Genomic DNA, 22,629 nt, shown 5'->3' with positions numbered 1-22,629 from the left:
CATTAAAATATCTGGAATCCAGGCCCAAAATATCTGTAGATTGGATTTCCAATATTTCCACACCTTGCAGTGAAGATAGACACCTCACAGGATTTTCAAATTGTCTAGGTCCTTCTGCAAATCTCTATAAACAGCTTTAGACTTTCACATTTAAAACATGAGGTTTTGGCACCAGGTCTGGAGATTTCCCTCAGTGTGCCTGTGGATTTTGGACAGTGCGAGAAGGTTTCTGAACATCTGAGAAAGGAAGCTGTAAGGCTCCTAAGTCACATAGACCAGCAAAACGTACCAAAGATCTAGAACCTTGTCTGACCATGTCACTGTTTCACATTTCCATAGTGAAGGAAAGGTGGTTATGTTCTCCTAGTTCTGGTGGCAGGTGGTTGATTGACCTAACTATCCGAAATCCTTTGGTTTCACTATTCATGCTAGGTGCACGTGGGAAAGGTGAGTGTGGATCCTCTCCAGGTGTATCCTTCTGTGGTGTAGAATAGCTGGTCCTATGGGATAATTGTACCCTAACCTTCAAATAGCACGGCTGAGCTTAGGGGAGAGGCTTTCTTGGAAGATAAAGTGCAAGGGCTGGGCTGACTTGGGAACAAAGCAGAATCTCTTTCTAAATGAGAGGCTCTGCTGTTGGGGTTTATTTTCTACTTTTACATAATAATGGTCAGTGGAAATTGCCTGTTTGTCTTTCTGCATTTGACACCCAAACCTGTAGATTGTTTTCCACAATCTAGCTCATTTTTCATACAATCTGCACAGTTTGAATGCTTCTTTTTAACAGTGCATTATATAAAGCCTCTGTTTCAAGTACCTCTTTCTCTTAAAAAATGTAGAAAAAAATGTAGAAAAAAGTCTTCTATAGTTAAAACTTGTATGGCATAGACCTAGAAATCTTTATTCCACTCTGAAACAGTACAGTCCCATTGACAAACTTTCTGAGAGAGTGAATTAGGTTTTTCCCAGAGTGAGAGAGATTTGAACCAATTCATAGTGCAGAGGTCAGAGATGTTGAAATTTTGGAACATAATAACTCCCTTTAGCTGTCTGATTTCTTCCTCTTTTTTTTTTTTTTTTTTTTTTTTTCTTTCTTTCTTTTTAAAGCTGCAAACTGTGATGACTTACAAGTTCTGGCTTGTAAGACGTGTACAGAAAAAGAAATGCAAGGAGAACACTTTAGCCTCGGGAATTTGGTGATTTCTTTTTATTAGGCTACAAAAGAAGGAGAAAGTGGGTATAGCTGTAAGTTTCAGAGCAACACGAGCCACTACTCTGGAGTTCATTAGCTTATCAAAAACTACATTATCAAACCTCTTAATTAAAACTTCCAGGAGAGGTGAAATAACAACAAAAGGGAGATGTCAAAATCAGAGGTGAGCTGCTTGTTTGTGCTCCTCTTTGTTGTTTATTAGTAGGGGCTCAGGTAAGCATCCTTCATCAAATGGGACAGTCTTCATCTGATTTGAATGCAGCTGGCCTTATCTGGGGCAGCCTTTGCCTAATGTTTTTGCCTTCAAAGCATGACTTGCATCACTCAGACTGCCGTGAACGGGCTTGTGAGGGCTGTAATCTTCACCTGGTTGGTGAGATCAGTCAGCCCGACAGGCAGAGGTCTTATTTTTGTCTCTGAGACCTTTCCAAATAATTATGCCTTCCCTGAGAGCGCTCAGATATAGAGACTTTAAGGCCAGAGAAAATTACAATTGCATCAGAACTCGTAAGGTTGGGGTCTGAATTTTCACTCAGCAGAGTAAGCAAAACCTATCTGATAGTCACAGACACACAGGTCACTGTGCGTTTTTCTGTAGCTCTGGCAAGCAGCTCTGCGGTGGCTCCCCACTGGTCAAACCCAACGCTTTTCCTTAGTTGCAGATGTTGGTGTTAATCACTGGGTTGTAGTTTTATGTTCTCATCCCGTATGGTTGTCACATATCCCGCAGTTTATGGGACATCTCTCATCAGTTCCTGCAGCCAGCTCAAAGTTTGTGCATGAGCTGAGATTCATCTCTGGGCCACTCATAGTTACAAAAACTAGGATTTGAGATCTCTGCTTCTGTAGTAGTGATTCATTTGTTAGCTACACCCACTGATGGCAGTGGCAGAGCTTGAACAGTATGTGTTACTTGATGTGAGTACAGGCATCCAAATTTGGCTCCCACGTGCCTTGGCTTCAGAGATTTTAATAACTTCGGATCCTGTAAGGCTGGAAATAGGAGCTTACGCTACTGTGTTACAGAAATTCCCAGATCACTCATCACTCTGAAATTACTCAAGATAACTGGAACCAGCATGTGTGCAAAGTTTGTTAAAGACCTACTCAATGTTCTTTTAAAACACATTTCTGCAGCTCCCTCTGGGCCCTCTTCATTTTCTCTCACTGTAACTTAGACACCTGTGCTGTCATGTGGAGGGATATAAAAAATACAGTCCATATTTTGTACTGTAGAAATGTTAGGGAAGTTTCCCTGTCTGTAAAACACATGGTGTGTTCTGTGCTGACTAAATGCTGTCTCTGTTCCCATAAGAACTCAAAGGACTTGAATTGTCCTTAAATTGCTTTCCTGCCTCTGCTTTTTCCCGTGGTGGGACAACAGGACTAAGCAAGTGGGCAGGACAGTTTGGTTAATGGAGTGTTCACCGAGCCTTGTTTGGCACTTTGCTGGACCACAGCTTTTCCATGTCATCTTGAGTGACTCAAGCTGACTTTGCCTTGTTACCCCCTAGGTAAGACTGGGATAGGAGAACATTTATTTTCCTTGTTGGATGTAGTGGGTGAAGTACTCAAATATTGTGATGCCAGGTGCTACAGCAGTGGATTAAGAGCACTGAAGGGCACTAGAGAGCTAAAAGATGCTTTAGTGGCATATGAAGTCCTTTTTTAATCTTATGTCTTGATTCTTCAAAATACGGAGTCCCACAAGGTGACCTATCTTTCCTGGCTGATCAGCTAAATGGCTGTGAATATCATCCCCTGTCCATCTGTTTTTGGAGGCCCTGCCTACGTTTGCTGAGCTGACGCAGGGACCACCATCCTGTGCAGAGGACAGAGCTATATTCCTTGGGACACCCATCCCCTTTCTTAGGGTGCGCCCAGGCTGCTATTTGTTGGAGGACTCATTCATGTTTCCTGCCTCCTTTCATTACTGGGGAATCTGTTGCGGTGGATGGGGGACCATTGTGGTGGACCGGTGGACCATTTTCCTTTTTCTTTTTTTTTTTTCTCCCCTGGTACATCTAGACATTTACCCTTTTCTCATTTATTTTTTTTAAACACGCTTTCTGGGACTTTGGGTGATTCTGTCGAAGCCCAGGAGCGGTAACAGTGGGGAAAAACCATTTGTGTGGAAAAGAGGGAGAAATCTGCACAGTATTTCTGGTGGCTGTGGGTATATTTGGAGCACCGAAGTCAGTGCCCAGGATGAGCCCAGTCAGTAAAAGACATGGAAATACACCCTAGTGATGAAAGCTGGACAGAAAACACTGGCGAGGAAGGAGGGGAAAGGCAGCAGGAGGAGGAAAACGGGATGTGCAGTAGCCTGGCTTCAAGGAGCAGCATTTGTATCTGCAAATAGGAAAAACGTGGTGTAAGAAGCAGGTCTCCAATACACTGCTGATTCCCTCACTGAGTCTCCCCAGAATTGTATTTTTTCTCTTTCTGTGATAACCAACTGGATTTCTGGTTGTTTTGGTATCTGTGAATGCCAGCCACAACTGTTTTGAAAACCAGGGATTGAAAATCAGGAGAAGGGAATTGGGGGTTGGAACTCGATGATCTTCAAGGTCCCTTCCAACCTAAGCCATGCTATGATTCTAAGGGAGCAGGCTGTGCTTTCACTGGGAGAAGGGAGGAGGCTCTGCATCCACTTCGGCTGTGCTTTGGAGTTACGGCTTTTCTGTCACAGTTGTTTGAGGCATGAGCCAGCAAATTTTGTCTCTTGAGGGCAAGGTTTTCAGTCTTTTTTGTCATGACTTTGGATAGGAAGAGTGATAAAATTTAGTCAGTGTATTTCTATTTATTTGCAGCTTGAATTTCATGAACACTATAGCAGAGGCTCGTTTGGATATCTGAGAGTAATGTAGCAGAAGATAAGGGATTTACCTCAATGTTTTCAAAGGTTATGATCTGGGTTTGGATCTGCAGTTGGGCAGGGGTTTGTGTCTGTTTTTATTTCCTCGTCTCTGTGATAACACTGATATTTCCTAATCCCAGTGCCAATTTGGGTCTACACAGACTGTTTCAGCAGCGGTTCCAGAAGTGACCTTTGGATAGAGCTAAGGTTTCCTTTACTTGACTAGTTTGCCAGCAATGAAACAGTTAGTCAAATATGTGCCTGTCTCTCCTGTAAATCCCACTAATCATTAACTACCAGATGGTGTCATTGCATAGTGCTGGGGAAACATCGCCTGATTTTTTTACAGCCAAGTTTAGTGTTAAGAAAACATAGTCTTGTAAATGTCAAATTGACTATTAAGTAATCCTGCATTAGCGGTTTTCAGCATTGAAACCCTACCGTACATGGAGCTGTGGATAAAAGGAGAAATTCCAGTTTGGCAGCCATGGATAACACCGCCTATAGCATCATGGAGAAATGTACCCAGTGGCTGTTCACATAGACTGCACATGAACAGCTCAACAGGGACCAATTACTGGAGGCTCCCGTGGGCTAATGACCCATTTGCCTGTGTTAAGGGACTTGCTTCCCACCCCCTCTGGGTGAGAACACCTGGGAAAGGTTTTTTCTCCCGGAGGTTAATGCTAACATAAATCTGGAATGTGTTACTGGAGCCACCACGACCGTGAACTCTACTAGGCTGGGGACAAAATTGTCAGACTCTAGCCTCAAGCTCTGTAATAGCAGTTCAGGAGAGATGAGACCTTCTTAAAAGGTCTTGACATATATCTAAAGATTTCTTTGCAAGGTCACATTAGTTAACTAAAGATCACAACCCTATGGTGATAATAAGACCAATTTTATTTTCCTTTTCACTGAAAAGATGGGCAAGGGGGGGAACTGTGAGGTTGGGGATTTTCTTTTAATTTTGTGTGCCTGCAATTAAATCAAGTTGGCACTATAGATAATTAACGTTTCCAAACATTAGGTCATAGCTGACTAGCTTGTGATTACACAGTAACTCGGTGGCAGAGATAGAAATGGAACCTAGATATAGAGTTGGATACTTTTTATTGGCTGAAATAGTGTTTATTTTTGTTGGAAAAGTTTCAAGGCGATAAAGATATTTTAGAATTCATGTCAACATTATAAAAATATTTCTCTCAAAAAAATTAAACAAAGGAACATCCTGAAATTATTTTTTTTTTGGAAGTTTTTTGAAGTGATTTTTAAATTTGAATAAAATCTCATTTTGCAAAATACAAGCTTTTAAATTTAAAGTAGGGAAAGAGTGCAGTCTGAAACAAAGTGTCTGGATAAAGCCAGTGTAGAGTGATCCCGATTCCTATTCCCATTTTGGCCTTTTGCGATGCAGAGCGGATATTAGTCCCTAATTTCCAAGTTAGATGTTCAATGAGCTTATCATGTACTTCTTCAGAACTGTGATCAGTAGCTTACAAGAGTGATCAACAAAGTTTGAGAAACCTTTGTAAATTTTATATTTTGCTTTTGTCCATGAGCATATTTTTTCCTAAACTTAATCCTATCCTGGTTTTCAGCTATAGATTGCTAAGTGTTCTTCCAGGAGCATTGTGATAGATTTCATGGATCTCTAAGAGTATAAAATCCTAAATGACCCTAAGGAAAGGAAAGTAAAATCCTGTACTTTCTGTCTCTGGGAAGCCCTGCAGGACTGTTTTATAGAGGCTGCATAGACCCTTCCTGTTCTATTCTATTTGTGCCTGTGGTTAGTGTAATATTCAGACTGCCATTCCCATTTTTGAGCACCGTCCATTATTTTTTTTAAACTAATTTATGAGGGATTGATACAAATAGTTGGATCTGGGAAAGCATCCTTGTAGAAGGTGGTGCAAACCCCTAGTAGGCTACTGGAGGAGTATTATAGAATATTTTCTAGTTTACCTGGGTCTAGAAGCAAAGATATTTGGGTTTCTGCTGTATATTTACACTTTATGATGACTAACGACTTTTTATTACAAAGCAAATTTGATACAAACAGTCTCTTTACTATGAATTTAAGCTCTAAATACTAGCTGATGCATTGGAAGAACTCCTAAAGGATGAGCATTGCTTGACTTTGCTGTTGTGTGATGCTCCTGTCCTTACTGTCTGTTTTCCTAGGAAAATAATTATTTGATTTTTTTTTTTTTTTTTTAGAGTCCTGTGGATGCCATGCTATTGGGCTCCCTGGGCTCAAAGCTCTTTTAGCAAGAAACAAAGAAAAGCATGCTGACTACAAGGATTGTGTGTGATCATGAAGGAAAATAATTTAAAATACTTTAAATTCTCCTTTTAAAACCCATGAGCTACATAATAAATGAACCACAAGAAGACAGCCCCATGATAGCAAACTCCCAATTCCCATACCATCTCTGAAATTCTGGCTGCTATCACAGCCAGAGTGAGTTCTTTCAATGAGTGGTGTATACCCTCAGAGAGGGCAATTTTGGAAGAAGTCACCTTTGAGGAACTTTTCTTTCTAACCTCCCTTTGCTTGAGAAACACAGCATATCTTGCAGAAGGAAGGATTACGCCTTCTCCACTAATGTAACTATGGGTGGATGTCCTTACATAAATACTATCTGGCTTTTAGAATTTGTGATTTGTTGTGATTTTAGTACAATTTGTGATGTTAGCCATATTTATGACTTTAATGTACTGTGGCTGGCAGTGATTCTTTTTTTTTTTTTTTTTAAGACTGGAAAAGTAAGGGCTGAAATATTTCTGTTCATTGGTTTTAAATTTAATGCTTACCACTAAATGTCACGTATCGTACTGCAGTGAGGGCTTTCAGCCATCAAAAAGCCTTTTGCTTTGGTGTCTCGTCTGTCAGGTTTCTTTATGTCCCAGGAGCCAGTCTCTTCTCTTCCTTCCCCCATTGCTAATCTTGGATCACTTTGTAATCCCGCCCCCGCTCTCTTGCGACTAAGTGTCTGAGACTGGAGCAGACCGGATAAACCATTAGTAAGAAAGATCTAAGGAGGAATTTGTTGAATGTTTCTCCCAATTAAAGTTGATCCCTGGACTGGATCCCAATGCAATGTCTGTCTGGACAACGCATGGTGGAAGGATCTGTTTCCTTCTCGTGCGACAAGGTACCAGGTAAGATGTCCAGACTTCATCGCTGTGTTTCACAGGCCAATGTGGGAACCTGAAATGCTGTACCGCAGACTCTCGCAGCCGGCCTGGGCTGACTTCACTCTGTCTCTCCCTGGTGCACGTGAACTCAAACACAAATTAATTTCAGCCTGTCAGTAACAGTCCCAGAGTAATTCTTTGTGATACTTTGTAGGAAGCAGTGATGAAAACCAGCCCTCTAATTAATATATTGAATAATGCATCTCTCTGAGGCGTTATGGGGATCTCCCGTACTGTCAGAGCTTGGCAAAGCTAATCAAAAACTAGGCTGCGGGGCTGACAGTAGTATCGTGTTTTGCATGCTCTGGTTAGCAAGGATTATTCTCCTACTTTTTTTTTTTGGTGGTGGTGGGGGGATTTGGCTTAGGTGTTGCCCTTTGTTCTATACCACACTGATCTCTCTGTTTCTGGGCAAATGGGTGAATTTTCAGCATGGGAGAGAGCCCCTCTTGTTTTCAGATGACTGGAAGAAAAACATTTGGGAGTTGTTTTAAAAATCACCACTGTTCTGGGAAGTTCGGAAATGACCTTTTCAGATACTCTGATTATGGGCGTAATTTTCGAGCCATTTTCATTCAGTGGCAAAACACCTGCCGGCATCAGGGAGCGAGCATCTTTCCTGGACCCAGGCTCTCCTCTGCCCCAGACCTCATCCCAAAGAGCCCACTTGGATTTCAAGAGACGCACCTTTGTGGGAGTTATTACAGCTGTTATTTCTTTACTGCAGCTGGGGCTGGAAGCTTTCTTGCATTGGAGAAGGTTGCAATCTGATGGAGAATTTATCCTCAGTAAGTACATCAATATTTTCAGGGACCATTTTTGCTTGAAACTAGATTTTCAGTCATACCTCAAAGCTCTTCAGGTAGATTGTCTCAAGAAGAATCAGGAAGGACCCAGGTAAATTCCAGTTCATTTCTCTGAACTGACTTCAGCCTCTGAACCTTTGGAAGTTTGCCTGCCATTAAGTTGAACAAAAACAGTTGTTTTATTTAACAGAAGGAGCTAAACCCATGCTGTGCAGAAAGAACAGTCTTATCATGGCAAAACAGACAAGATGTTTCTGCATTCATTTAAACGTGAGCCATTTGTGTCGCTCAATAACATCCATTAAAGATAAGGAGGTCCCTCTTTTTGCCTTCTGCCTGTTGGAAATTAACAAACTCTCTTAAAACGACAATTCATCAGCAGTTATATGAGGCAGAATTCATTCTCGGCAAGAGAAGAAATTGAAACTCCCATCCTTTCGTTCCCTGGCATTCCCCTGAGCCTCCTCTGTAGAATGAGATGAGTTTAATTCTGCTATTGTTAAGCATAGTGAGCATGAAGCTACATGAGAACGTAAGAGCGGGAAGGAGTATCTTATTAGCTGCACTACAGGTTCTTTTAAATAATGTTGATTCAGTAACTTGTCTCTTGCTGATCATATGCAGAACAAGGATGAGAAGCCAGTGAGTGAGGCTGTTTTACTTGCATATTTGTAGTGAGCTAATTGGAATAGGAGATAGCAGTGGTTATCATAGCTCTGTAATTATCTCACAGATAATTGTCCTCCATTGGGCACAAGGCAATAAAAATGGGATGTAGACACATTTCCATGTTTAGTGGAATATCAGAAGTTCTGCAGCTGAGTTTAAGAGAGAAACATACTGACCTGTGACTGCCAGCAAGGACCGAGGAAATAATAAATAATACCTGTAGACTTCAGAGCTGATTTCAGTAGATCTGGGGTTTCTCCTGTAGGAGGAAATCCTGCTTTTTATTGGAAAAAATAAAGAAAAACAAACCAAAAACCTGCCAGGTTTTTGGCCAGAGGGTACAGAAAGGTTCTTAGGCTTTGCTCACAATATTTTTGGTTTTCAGGGTTTGATTGAAAATCTTTGAGGGAAGGAGACATGTTCCATTATAATATTGATTTTAGGGCCAATCTGTAATAGTGACTCCCTAAAGCCATTTCTAGATCTGCTGTAGTTTCTCCAGAATTCTTTTTTTTCTTTCTACAAATCATTAGATTTGAACAGTATGTTGACACTTTGGAATTTGCCTCGAGGCTAGAAAACAGCAGAGTATTACTTTTCATTTGGCCTTGTACTTTTCTTTCCTTTTATTGCTCATCTCTAACAACAGATTAAGAACCCAACAAAGAGAAGCTCTTGATTTACCTACAGCTTGACCTCACATCTTTACTTCTTGACGTGTGGGTAGCACAAACTCCTGTTGCAGCGTTCTGCCCTGAGCATTTGTACTTGAACAGGGTAATGCTTTGGGGATGGCGACACTTTGGGATCCTGCCGTTGTGAAGAGCTGGGAGTGTGTCTAGTGCTCAGCTCCCTGGGCAGCCCTGTCTGCTTGTTGTTTGCGCATCCATCTAACTTGAAGCAAAGGAACCACAAAAGCTCCGTGGTTTCTGTGGTCTCTCCTGCTACAGTGCCTCTCTTCCACTGATGGAGGGACCTGCAAGTGGCTGTGGCCATTTCATTCATCTCACCTTTATTGTCTCTGTGAGGATGTGTCTGTTTGGAATGCAAACCTGTCTTGTCATGAGACACATGGTGATCTGCAGACCTCGTGTCGCTGTTGCTTCTACCCATCATAGCCACGCAGACTTGCTATTTCTACAGACAGAGCCTGTCTTTGCATATCTGTCTGCTGCCAGAATCCTTTTTGTTTCTGGCTTCTTTGTCTTTTCCTCTTGTGGATGTTGGGACAAATGAGCATCTCGCTCTCAGCAGCTAATTGAGTGTGATTTTTTGGGGGCGAGGAGACACGTGGATGCATTTATGCTTGCTGGTCCGGAACAGAGTAGTTTATTCTTGTCTTTCTCCTCCTTCCCTTTCTTCTTCTTACCTCACCCCACCCTCTCTTCCTTTCCTGGCTGATGGTTAAAAGTCAAAGAATGAAATAAGCCCTTTGTTCTCTTCAGGTTAACATCTGAAATGCAGAGAAACAACTGTCACAAAAGGTTTGTGACAGAAATGTAGTTTTTCACATTGCCTTTCTCCAAAAATGCATAAACTGAACCACAAGCTTATTTCCAGAATGTTAGATGTTATCCCAGGGTGATTCTTCATAATATCCTGCAACGGGGCATGTGGAGACTCGTCCTTCCTTAATTAATACAATGTACAATGCCCAGAGGCATATGGGGCTCATCAGCATGTCCTATACATTTTCCCTGTGCCAAGTTTCATACTGGCATCCCCTCTTTGGACAATTTAAGTTTTATTTTTATTCATCTGCTGCTGCATTCATTATTAAATGATGCTTTCTCTCTGAACCTTTTCAGAGGCAGTGTATTCTGCCTAGGACTCTCTTAATAGCTGAATCACTGAGCCTTAGCGTTTCAGGCGTGTCATATTTGCAGACAGAAAATGTTAATACAAATGAGGGCAATTAAACACACAGTGAACTGAGAATCCTTCTTTTGGGGTAAAACATTGCTTGAACGGGTCATGTTTAAGATGCTTTTGCTAGGAGACAAACTCAGAGGAATATTATGAGTCTTCTAGACATTCCCTTCCGGGGAGGGAAGCAGCGACTCCACTGAAGTCCTCGGCTGCAGGACTGACAGGCTGAGCTGGTGGCTTTGTTCGGCATGTACTTGGCTTTTCAAAAGCGGTCAGAAACAGGGCTGATCCGTCTTTCCTGAAAAACCAAAGCAATAACCTATAGCAATTCCCTATCTACAGGACTTACAAAGAAGGGTAGCCAAGCACTGGGCAAACATTAATTAACTGGGCTTCATAATATAGTAGGCACTAAACTAATTTCAAACCAAATGCAGGGAAAGAGATGAAAGCCACTCAATATGTCAGTGATCAGTTTTGGAAGAGAAACAAAAACTCTGTGCTTGAATTTCACAGATCTGCGCAAATCGTAGCTGGCTAGAAAATGTCATTTCCCCAATTTGTTTATTTTTTCCAAAAAGCTGAAAAAAACATACACGACATCACCATCACCCCTCACAAACTGTTCTACTCCCAATTTTTCCATTGTGAAACAAAGATTTTTGGTTAAGTAGAACAAACAATTCCTCCGGACTGTGGATCCCCCCACCCCCAATAATTTGGCTTATATTTTGACCACCAAAATGACTTTCGTACACAGTAATTTCTGCATTTCAGATTTCCACTTCTATTTTCCTGTTTTTTCCTCTCTTATTCCAAAAAAGGGGGATGGAAAAAAAGAGGGATGAAAAAAGGATAAGAAAGGAGACAAAGCTAAAGGTTTGTAATTTTTTGGTGTTTCAAAAAATGTAGTTTTATTCTTGTTTCCTCAAAGGACTTGGAATTTAGAATATTAATAATAAAAATAAAAGAGTGTCCTGCAAAAAGTGTCCCTTTCTTCAGAAAGCTAAATAGAATCAAACCCTTCTATTGGAATATATTTCAAACTTGTCCACCGTGAAGTTTGCAGACCTCTAATCCCATGGTAAATCCCCTCTCTAGAAATGCCTTCCTCAAAGCATCACTGTCTGCGTTGGATGCACGTGGGACAGAGAGCTGATGGTATATCATGCGCTGAAGCTTTGAGACATCTTCAAGGCGATAACGTCTTAACTTGATGAGCTGATGCTTCATTACTTCCACCGTATCCGGACGCTGGTGGTACTAGGACTTGGCAAAAAAAGCCTTCGTATTCAATTAGGATAAGCCCCCAGGGCTGCTGTTAGATAGCCCGGATCAGCTGTAGCCTGGTGAGTCAGGAGAAGTGGCTGCATGGGAGTTGCTTACTTAGTTCGTAAGTAAGTCGCAGGACGGTGACTGCACCTGGGAGCACACCCGCTACGAGTGCCAGCTTGACGGAGCTGACAGATCTGCTCCCTGCATGAGTCTCAGTCCCCATGAGAAGTTATTTCAGGCAGCACTGGGAAATTAAGATGCCACCTCCATCCAGCACGTGCCCTGCCTGTGCTGCTGGCCCTTTCCAACCTTGACAGGGCTGTGAGTAAGGATCTCCACCCTTCTACCCACACGCTTATTTGAGTTGATTTCACAAAAATTTGGTTATGTTTATTGGGGTTTATAGTATAGGATGGGGAAGAAATGCCAGAGAACTTTAAAGGACTAAGATGAGACCTAGACATAGAATTATATGTACTTTCTTAGTTTTTGGTATTAGCATACAGGGAAAAGAAAAAAGCATGAATCAACAGCAGCTTTGTTCTGTTGAATATGCTTTAAAAGTGTTCTCAGGTTCAGTGGCATTTCTCTCCCATTGCTGTTAATTTCTGTAATATAAAGGGTCACCATTTATGTACTGCGAAGAGAAAAAAAGTATTTCTGTGTGCAGCAGAGCCTGCAGTCTTGTGTGGATTCTCTAGTGATTGGTGACATGATTGAGCCTAAATGTCAGCTTTTCCCTCGAGGAGAGGATTGATTTGGACCTCCTTCCTCTTCCTGGCCTGCTATATCCATGAAACAACAGTGTGTAGCAAATTTGTAGTTCTGGGACCCATAATCTACTGAATTTACAGGTAATTTACAGGTTTAGACATTCAGCAGGTTGTGGGGATGAGACGCAGGTAGGCAGATACATGTATGCGTATGTGGAAGCACATGCAGATGCTGTGAACACTTTAAGTTTTGTTTCCTTTGAGATACCAGGCAGAACACCTCCTTAAAATTCATTGGGACCTTTTTCAAAAGGATTGGCTTTGCTGAAAAGAAATTAGCTGAGAATAAACACTTGACAATTTTTTTGCCATCTTGCAAGCTAAGTCTCACAACAATTACTTCTGCCGATGTCCAGATTTGTAGCATCACTGAAATTAGCACTGGAAAAGACGTAGAAAGCTCCAGGGACCTAGCTAAGACACTTTCTTACAGTATCTTCCTGCCCAGCTTTTTTTCTAAGCTTAATTTGAAATATGCTGTGCAAGGAGGTTTTGTCCATAACTCTTCAGAGACCTCATCACATCCTACCCCATCCAGCAGCATCTCCCGCTGTTCAGCCACAGAGGATGATACTGTATTTATGTGTTTAATAAATATATTCTTTCCTCCAACAGCTCAACATTTGTGTCTGTTCTTAACTAGGGTAGTTTATGGTGTGTTGTTGGCCTGGGGTGTATGCAGCTTGTGTGCATATTGGTTGTTACATGCACGGAGTTAATGCCTGGGGGAGCTAGTTCTAGACTTGACTGCAGTAAATAACAGATGAATGCACAGAATCCCCTTGACCGTCTGAAGGTAACTGCAGTTATTGATACCTCGACAAACGTGATGCCATATCAGATGGAGAAGATAGCCTCTTGGCCCATGTTGGAAAGGTATGTATAATTTAGAAATGGTGCTATGTGAAAAGATCCAGATCAGCTGAGCAGGAATTGTATGGAGCAGTTTCTGCTTCCATCTGCCCCTATAGACGTGGTCCTTCTGTTGCACGGATGAGTTAGTCCTGTGCACTGCTTGCCTGGTGCCACACAGAAGTGCTTATTCACTTCTGGGGCAGAATACATTTAATATTGCAGCAGACTAATTGGCAGCATCCACTAATTTGACTGCAGTTGCCTGCAGCAAGAGGATGTTTTTCCCCCTTTACATATTATTGCACAATAAATGTGCCTTGTTCCTTCCCATTTCCAGCCCTTATCTACTGCACAACATCCTGCTAAGTAGTCTCCATCTGTTTCCTCCGTCTCTTTACACGAGCAGTGACAATTGCCTTCAGTCTGACATCCCAACCTGCAAAAATGAGTTTTTAAGTCAGCATCTTGGGAAAGCCTCAATCCGTTGTAAAAGTTTTGATTTTGTTTTCAAAGCCAGAGCTGGTGAATGCCATCTTCACTGCTCAGAAACCAGGCACACCCCTGGCAAAAAGCTCAGTCCAGTAGATTCCAGACCAAGTTTGAAAGGCTGATATCCGTGACCTGATTTTTTACCTTGTTGTAAATCCTTAACACAAATGTTGCTCCTGTCTAGTGATACCCACTCCCACCTGCCAAGCTAAAGGGTCCAGGAGATGGAGGAATAGAGCATCTCTTATTCTCTGTTGATGGTTTAGGGAGGAAGGATCAATAGCAGGCAGTACAAATTGCTCAGCATTTTTGATCTAAGATGCTAGAGTAGCTAAATGTCAATGCTGTCTTTTGTCATTAAATGCCTGATGTCTGGAAAATGGGTAGAAAAAAATGCAAAAATGGTTTATTTCATGGAAAGGCAGTAGAGTTGTAGAAAGAGTGAGCTGAAGTGTGCGGTAGGCAGGTAACCCAGAGAGTCTGTGTATTTCTTCTTCCCTTTCTTTGCATATGCTAGCATTTTTCATTTTGAACTACACAGAGTCTTATATGGAAGTATTTCAGGAATAGCTACTTACAACGCAGAATACTATGTTTTCCTTGCCCTTCTTGCTTGCTCTCTCTCCCGGTCAGAGAGGAAATATTAGCGGAGTGGCCCAGTAAACGTGCATCCATGCACAACGCTTTTCCCTCCAGAAGCGATAAGGATCTTGCCAGGATCCTACCCATGCTTCAGCTTTCAAGAACACACAATCCTCTTCTGAAAAGAAGGGAGGAAAGGTCTCGTGAAAACCAAGAGCTACCATGAAAACAAAAGAGAAAAGCAGCAGCAGAAGATAGAGAAAAAGTAGTAACCATTGCTTCCTTCCTAATGGGATTAAGAGGTAGTTTGAATTCTTAATTGGCCAATGATCCTGTGCCAGCTGCAATACTGGCTGCAGGCTCCGCATTTCGAAAACTGCCTTTTCAGCAGTAAGGGAGTGTGTCAGCAGGAAAAAAAAAAAATGACCTTTCCTGTCACTTCTGCCTGCATCCTCTCAGCATTTTCTCATCTGAGTGGTGATAAATGAAATGGGATGGTGGAGGATGTTGAGTTAGCAGAGTTTCTCACAGCAAGAGTGCCCTTTTTTCCTCCCCACGGCCATCCAAGGCACATGGGTGCATTTTGTGGACCTTGGTTTAGTTTTTGCTCTCTGGAGTTTGTGCGCATATGAAACACAGAGCTGAGCTGTGCGTGGAGCCTGAGGTGTGACCATGTGGCAGGTTTTTAAGCTGAGCTTCGGATTCTGAGTGGTGTTGAATACTCTTGTCTTTGTAAGCCTCTGAAATAGAGCTGTTTGCCAGTCAGAGCACCATGAAACCCTCTCCCAGCCTCCCCACTCTGTGGCCTCCACTCGGTTGTAGAGTACATGCAAGGGAAACGGTAAGTCAGGGGATGCTGACATCTGTCCTCATCAAACTTTGGATGTTCAAATAGTTTTGAGCAGTGCATACTCCAAATGTTCTTCAGAGAGATAATGTATGAGAAAATGTAAAGCTGTGAAGGTCTCTCTTCTTGTTTTGTTGCTGCTTTTGTATTGCCAAACCCAAGAGGTTGTTGTAAGTGAATTCTCAAGACCAGAGAAATTGCTACATGGGGTAAAGGCAGAGTGTTACAGTCCGTGTGTGCGTTTTTGCAGCTGTGCTCCAGGACCTGCGTTCACGTCTTGTTCTTTCCACTGCCTGACTTTTTTGCATTCTTCGTGTAAAGCTTCTCCAGACAAATGATGAGAGACCATTTACTGAAAATACCCATATTCAGGAGTCAGAGCACTGCAAAGCAAAGCTGTGCTCTTTGCCGGTGGGAAGAGACGTGAGGTAAGGCATGAAGAAACAGCATTGATTGAGGATTTGTTTTGCAATCTGAGTCTCTGATAGAAGAGAGCGACTTGGTTTGGGAGAAGGAAGGATGACCGAAGCATTACTTTACAGGCTTGTTATCTGCCTGCAGATAACAGGAGCTTGTCTTGCTTTTGGGTTGCAGGAGATTGCTTTGTGAGCTTTTCCACTTGAAGTACGGTATTCAGCGAGCAGAGGAGTACTAGGGGAGTGCTGTATGCTGGTCCTTTTTTCACCGTCATAGTTCTGAAAAGAACTATCAGGCTTGTCAGAACTAATTACGGAAACAAGTAGATGGCACTGGGAGAGAACTTCAAGCTAGAATGACGTGTTTCAGGAGACTCTTGTCATCCCCTGGTGCCCCCATAATAGGCATTATAGGTGGAGTCAATCCACAGAGCTTGTGTATGCAAACACACAACGATAATGAGTATTTGGGGTTTTGCTTGGAAATGCTTAGGTTCTTTGAATTACGGTCCCTTTTAAAGTGGGTATTGTTGCGGCAGGCCTTCTACTGATGTGTCTTATTCCCTGGGCCAGGAGTAGGTTTGCCCCATTGCTGCGGGGGGAGGCACAGTGCCCCCTCCATGTGGAGGGGAGGGAGGCAGGAGGTGTCGTGGGGAGCAGGTGGGGCAGCCAGGCATTACGGTGTCAGCGCACAGCAAACGGCTCTGGGTAGAAGGCTGGCCTCTGGCTTCCAGAGGGAAGCCTGGAGAGCGCAGCCTCCAGGGCGAAGGCTGGATTTCAGTAAGCAGCCTGTTGGGAAGGGCTGCGGGGCAGGTCCCTGGCGTGTTCCCGATCTGTACCTGTGCTGAAAGTGCTGAAATTACCACTCCATTTGATAAAGTTGTGATGGATAGACATGTTGGTAAGCACGTACCTCTGTCCCAACTGGCATGTCATAGGCAAGGGTCATGACTGCTGAACAGCTGAAATTAAAGCATTTAGGGCTACTTATGGGAAAAAGGCAGAAAACTTCTGCTGTGGACTGGAAAGATATGTGCGCTTTCTATATATATACTGGGAAATAATGTTGCTGCACACCGTAATGTTTTTCACTGACATTTTAAGGAATTTCTGTTTGTCCTACTGTCACTTTTAACTGTGTCCAGATATTCAGAAGATTTGACCCCAATAATTACAAGGTCACAGTGACTCAGGCCCGTTCTGGCATCCTTACCGGTAACAAACGGCATTTTCTTCTTTGTGGGATCACCCTGAAACTGATGGTAGCGATTAAGGAGCGGACTATTTCACACTGGGAGTAGAATGATGAAAGCTCTGCCTGTGCGGCTTTGTTTTGTTGTGTTGGGCTTTTTTGGCCACAATTCACAGTGCGTTGTGAATGGACTCGCTATTGATGCGGTGCTCTAGTTAACAAGCAGTGCCAGTTTCAGTTCCCTACGCAGTGGGTCATAATGTAGTTGCTTTGGCATTTGCAGCACTGGCTGATCTTAGCTGAACTCCGGCACATTTCTATCTTTGTCATTGCTTGAATTGTTATGTTTATTGTGAGATCGGCAAAAATGTATCAGAGCATCTGTATTTTGTTTTTTTGTTTGTTCTTTTTTTCTTTTTTTTTTTTTTGTTTTAAAATGTTTTAGCTGTTGATGCCCCAAGGATGAAAGCAGCAAAAGATTGTGATAAAAGTGTTTCAGAACGTTAGGGAATTGTGAACGTTGGCTGGCTCAGAGGGAATCTTATTATTTACAATCTACTGTATCAAATTCAGCTTCCACCAAATTAGAAACTGATTTTTGTCGTTGTCCCTTTTTAATCTAACCCCTTGGTTAACTCAGGAGAAGCAGCTCCATAAATCACGTGGACATCTATGGATTTTTTTTTTCCCTTGCTAGCCATTGCTAGGACTAAATGTTCATCTCTCAGTGATTCTTATCAGCCGGGACACTAATAATAACATTTCTGTTCTGGGCTTGACTTTCCCTCTGCCAGGAGGAAAACTATCCTTGTAATGTGCTTTGCAAAACATTTTTAGGGAGGAAAATAACAATGCACAGGAAGATTTGACTTGAGGTTCTTGGGTTTCAACCAATGATGTTAAAGCAACTCATCACACCTTGTTTCATGATTATCAAGGACCATGGCATGGGATCATGGGGTGAATAATAAATACTTTCTCATGTTTTTTCTATCAGAACTTCACCATACATATGTGCATCATTTTCTTTCTTTTGAAGATGGGGAAACTGAGGTAAACAATAACAAGATTACCCAGCAAACCAGGAGCAGATCAGGAAACTCAGTCTCTCATGTCACTGTTCAGCCAAGTAAACCCCCTTTTTTACTTGCTGTCTATAAGCACGAGGCTGCCGTGCTCTCGTCTTTCCTTCAGCATTAAAACAGAGCTCTGTTTTTACCGGATCTTGGAACCAGCTTGCTTTGCCACACAAGAATGATCGTTGTAGCCTTGGTCTCGTAGACAAGGGATAGGCAAGTTCACTGCCCGGTGCCTGGGAAGGTATCTATCTTAAAGGTTGGTATATGGCCTCTGGCAGCGGGCTGTGTAGAAACACAAAGGAGACAAGTTGGTAGGAGGGAGGGACCTGCAGGCCAGGTGTCACAAGGTAGCCTTGAACTGGTTTTGATTTTCCTCACTGACCTGGTTTGAGGCAAAACTGAACCAGATCAGATGGGATCTGTTGGTCCCATCTGGGGCTCCCCAGGTCCCCAGTAGCGGATTTTGGCCTAAACCACGACACTCATCCTCTCTCTGTCGGATTGCAGCCTTTTATCTCTAACAGCTACCTTCTTTCTCTCTGTCTGTCTGTCTGTCTCTCTCTCTCCCCCCAGGTCGGTGACCGGTTTGGATAAAGAACCTGACCTTGTGCACATGGAAGCCCGGACGGCCGATGGACGTGAGTGCCCACAGCCAATGCTGAAAAAGTGGTCTTTGAGTCAGGAATGGAGTGGGAATGGAACTTCACTTTACTCATTTTCTCTCCCCGTTTACATTTTAATTGACAGGAAGGGTGTGGAACTTTTTCCACCACTCTCTTCAAAGCGTGTTAGGTGTTTCTCACAGGGATGGTAGTGTATCTGCTCCTGGGGTGGAGCCAGCTTTACTCCAGCTCAGTGCTACACAGCAATGGGACATGTGTCCCTTTTACACTACAGTGTAGAAGGCAACATAGGACTGAGGCTGTAGAGTTTCCTCCCCTTTCTGGGAGGAAAAGGCCCCTTTTTTGTTGGTTGCAAACTTTTCACTGTTCCAGTCAAGTGTTGCGTAGGCCCGATGCTGTGCGAACAAGCTCCTGTCTATCAAGGTGGCTTCTCTGAGGCTGCGGATCTTCTAAAATCACGCGTTGGCCTCCCACTGCTATTTAGTGATGGCAGCTGAATAAATAACCAGGCAATAAAAGCTCAAGGGTGACAGCTGTTTGTTGAATATGTGGAAAAAGCAAAACAGGCCGGCAGGTGGGTGGGCAAGGTAGGGAGGCTTCTTCAGTGCCTTTGCTGCTGTGTGTTGCAGGGATGCTGGGAGAAGTGGCCAAAAGCAAGTAAAAAAAAAAACCCAAGCAAGTAAGCAAACAAACTGCTGATAGAGTTTGTTTTTAAACTAAGTTTAAACTTGCTCACCCAGCTATTTGAATATTGGATGTGTCAAGGATGTAGATGCTTCATTTGAAAGATGTCTCCCCAGTTCGCGGACAACTCTCTTCCTTCAGGTCTTGTTTGCTCGGGGCTTTGCTGTTTGTTCTTGTTTTAATGTATCAATTCAGCATTTTGAAATTGGCAGTTGATGGTACTGAGGTTTCACTGAAAGTCAGACCGGTAGTGTCAGCAAAACAGGCCTGCCACAAGCCACCGTCCCAGCAGACAGCAGGCACAGGCGAGACCCAGCGGGCGGTGCTGGCCCTGCTGGCATGTCCCGCTGGGGGACGGCACCAAAGTGACTCCTCTCCCAGCCAAGCACAGCACAAAAGAACCGCGTTGCTCCAATTAGAGGTTTTAAGGCTTAAACCTATATCAGTTTGTGTTACAAAACATCAGCTGCCTCAAAGCTGTAGCCTCACCTGGTGTGAAATGGTACAGGTCTGTGTACTTGGGAATGGGAGGCTGAACTTTTCTCCTAGTTGGCTGCGTAATCAAAATGGGCCTTCGTGTTCTCAGTGAAATGGCTGAGGCACTTACACCTGCTGGAAAATGGGTCCCTGCAGTTATTTCCTCTTGATCAGAAAGTTTCTGATGGAAGTTTTGCTCAGTAGTGGGGAGGAGGGGAGGAAGAAAGGTGGGGGGAGCTTTTTTAATGCCTCTTAGGTCAGTCTGGGGGCTCAGTCACTTATTTGATGCATTAACAGACACAGATTTGAGTATTCCCATTGCTCAGTTCAATTCAGGGACAAGGATCCATGCCTTCAATGTCCCCAGCCACTTGAAAAGTGCATGATTCCTCTAGAGGGGGCACTTGTCTTTCTTCTTCTGTTTTCCTCTATGCTTTTTATTAAAAAAAAAAAAAAAGGGAAGGGGGGAGGGAAGTGGTATTTAGGATGAGATTCCTGAACGTGATGATTTTTTTCTTTTTTTTTTCTTTTAGCAGTAATGGGACTCAAGAACCTATCTAATACTGATTCAGACACAGGAGCCTAAAACATGCTCTGTGGCTGGGAACAGGTGGTGGGACATGCTCAGAGTCTCATTCATCCATAAATGAGTCAAGGCTGTCAATAAGCTCGTGGTACTGGGAGGTGGGAGTCCTGTTCACCGCTCCGGTGTCTGTCCTCCAAGACATCTTGCCCCATGGTTTTGTCTGTCCGGCCATTAGGAATGGTAGGGTCTGTGAAAATATGTCTGCCCCAGTGTCCAGTCTCCCTAAATATTTGCAAGGTGTTGCTAATTCCAATGCCTAGCTGATAAATCTGTTCCTGTCTTTTGTAGCAGATGAAGTTTTTCACATTTTTTTCGACATCTTGGCAGAGCTATTGTTGCTGAATAATAATCCGGGCTTGCATTTTTAAATTATAAAAACATGTAGGAGCCTTGGGCACTGTACCTCCTGCCTGGGTGTAATAGGCAGCAACAAGGACAGGGTTGGATGCAAGAGAACTATTACAAATATACTGACACAAATACCCACCAGCACTCCTGGGAAAGATATATTAAACTTTCTGATGTTCAGTGAGATAATCTTCTCCCCACTCACAGATATGGTGCAATAAACAGTACTTTAATTAAAGGGAAAAGAGGGGGGGAAAACCTAACCAGAAAGATAAAACAGGGTAACTAATTCCTTGGGAATAATTTACAGTTCTCTCTACGTTTCTAGATCCTCTTTTCCTTTGGGGGAAAAATTGTCAAGGCCAGCTAGTTTTTTCTCCCTCCCGTGGTAACCTTCACTGGCAGTTTATGATTTTAAGTCTCGCCTGGCGCTGGGTCCTGACTTAAGCTGAGCCGATCTGCCAATGCAACTTGTCTCCATCAATGGCCCTTCTCCCCTTAGCCATGCTGACCAGCCATACTCGCTTTTGGCTGGCTTGTTAACGCTTCCAAGGAAGAGCAGCTCCTGCTGTCCTGCCTTTCTGTAAGTGACAGTAAGCTGCACGTAGGTCTGCCTTTTGCAGCCTTCGGCACAGTGACATGTTTGACTGTTTCAGTGTCTCCCTTCAGGGACCCGCATCTTTGGGTGTTAACCACCAGAGAGAGCCTCTTCTGCTCCTGCTTCCCACCAAAGTTGTCACGACTGGTGGGCAAAGAAGAGACTTAGTAGCTTGGCTTATTTCAGCAGTTTATCACTGCAAATTTCAAGAAGTTGCTTCAGTTTTTTCACTTCTAAAAAGGGTAAAAACACACTCCAAATTCTCAAGACGGGAGACTGTTAATTAGCAGTGGGGAGGTGTTTTGAGCTACTCAACTGGAAAATGGCTGCACATCTGAGAAAGCCATTCCCTAATCCGAAGTGAGATAAGTTGGTGGGAAGGGTTTGTATGTGGACGCTGGGATTTGAGCTGCAGAAAACCTTCCAGGCTGCTTGGTGTCCATATTGCCTCATTCACAGATGGGCTGAGAAAGTAGCTGGATGTTGGGTTACAAGCACGAGAAGTTTTTGAGGCAGTCTAGGAAATAGGGAGCTCTTCTCAGCTCCTTTTGCAGTTGAACATAATAAAAAGAATCCAAAACCCCCTAAAACCCAAACCCCCTAATTCTGGTGTTGTATGGGATGATATATAAATTGGAAATAATCCCTAGATATAGAGGCAAAGCTTCCTTAAGGCACGCATCTCCCAGTGAAAGGTAAGTAAGGCTTTAAAGGCATAGATGGGCACATGCCACCTGCCCCTCTGGGTGGCTGTCGTTTTTCTTTTTGGCTGTGCAAAATAGGGCTGAAAAATCAACTCCCTTCAGAGAAGAGGGAGCTAACAGCTTGGAAGTTGGGATGCCCCCTTCTGTCTTAATTGACATTTTTGTTGAGGGGCTCTGTATTTTCTATATAGGGGAAGATGTGCTCTGCAAATGGGACCATAGCTCGTGAAGGGATCGTACCCTTCAAGATGCTTGAGCAGGGACATGGGGTTGTTTCTTGCTTCCGGTCACACACAAATGTGAACTGTGTGTTTTCACCTGATTTTAAAATATATTTTAAAGGGAATTATTTCTTACTTTTTGTGGGGCAGCAGGAAGCAAGGCAAGACTTGAACTTATTTTTGTGTCCAAAGGCAGACAGGTGTGAAGATATTTTTTTTTTTTTGTCTGTCTTTTCTTTCATAGGCCCTGTGTTGTAAAATC

General features: G+C 43.0%; 1 protein-coding gene across 1 annotated transcript in view; it reads left to right on the top strand.

Annotated features, from left to right (window-relative positions):
* SORCS3 (sortilin related VPS10 domain containing receptor 3) overlaps nt 1-22,629 on the top strand; it is a gene marked incomplete at both ends in the record, with an annotated part of 315,923 nt that overhangs the window by 209,669 nt on the left and 83,625 nt on the right. Inside the window, one exon of the mRNA XM_082486568.1 lies at nt 18,700-18,764. Within this exon, the coding sequence (XP_082342694.1) occupies nt 18,700-18,764 (65 nt within the window). The remainder of the gene's footprint in view (nt 1-18,699; nt 18,765-22,629) is intronic.

This window comes from Vanellus vanellus, assembly GCF_965231255.1.
Source record: "Vanellus vanellus genome assembly, chromosome: 7".
Classification (NCBI taxonomy): Eukaryota; Metazoa; Chordata; class Aves; order Charadriiformes; family Charadriidae; genus Vanellus; species Vanellus vanellus.
Note: the sequence above shows the minus strand (reverse complement) of the source record. Positions and strands in the feature narration are given on the sequence as shown.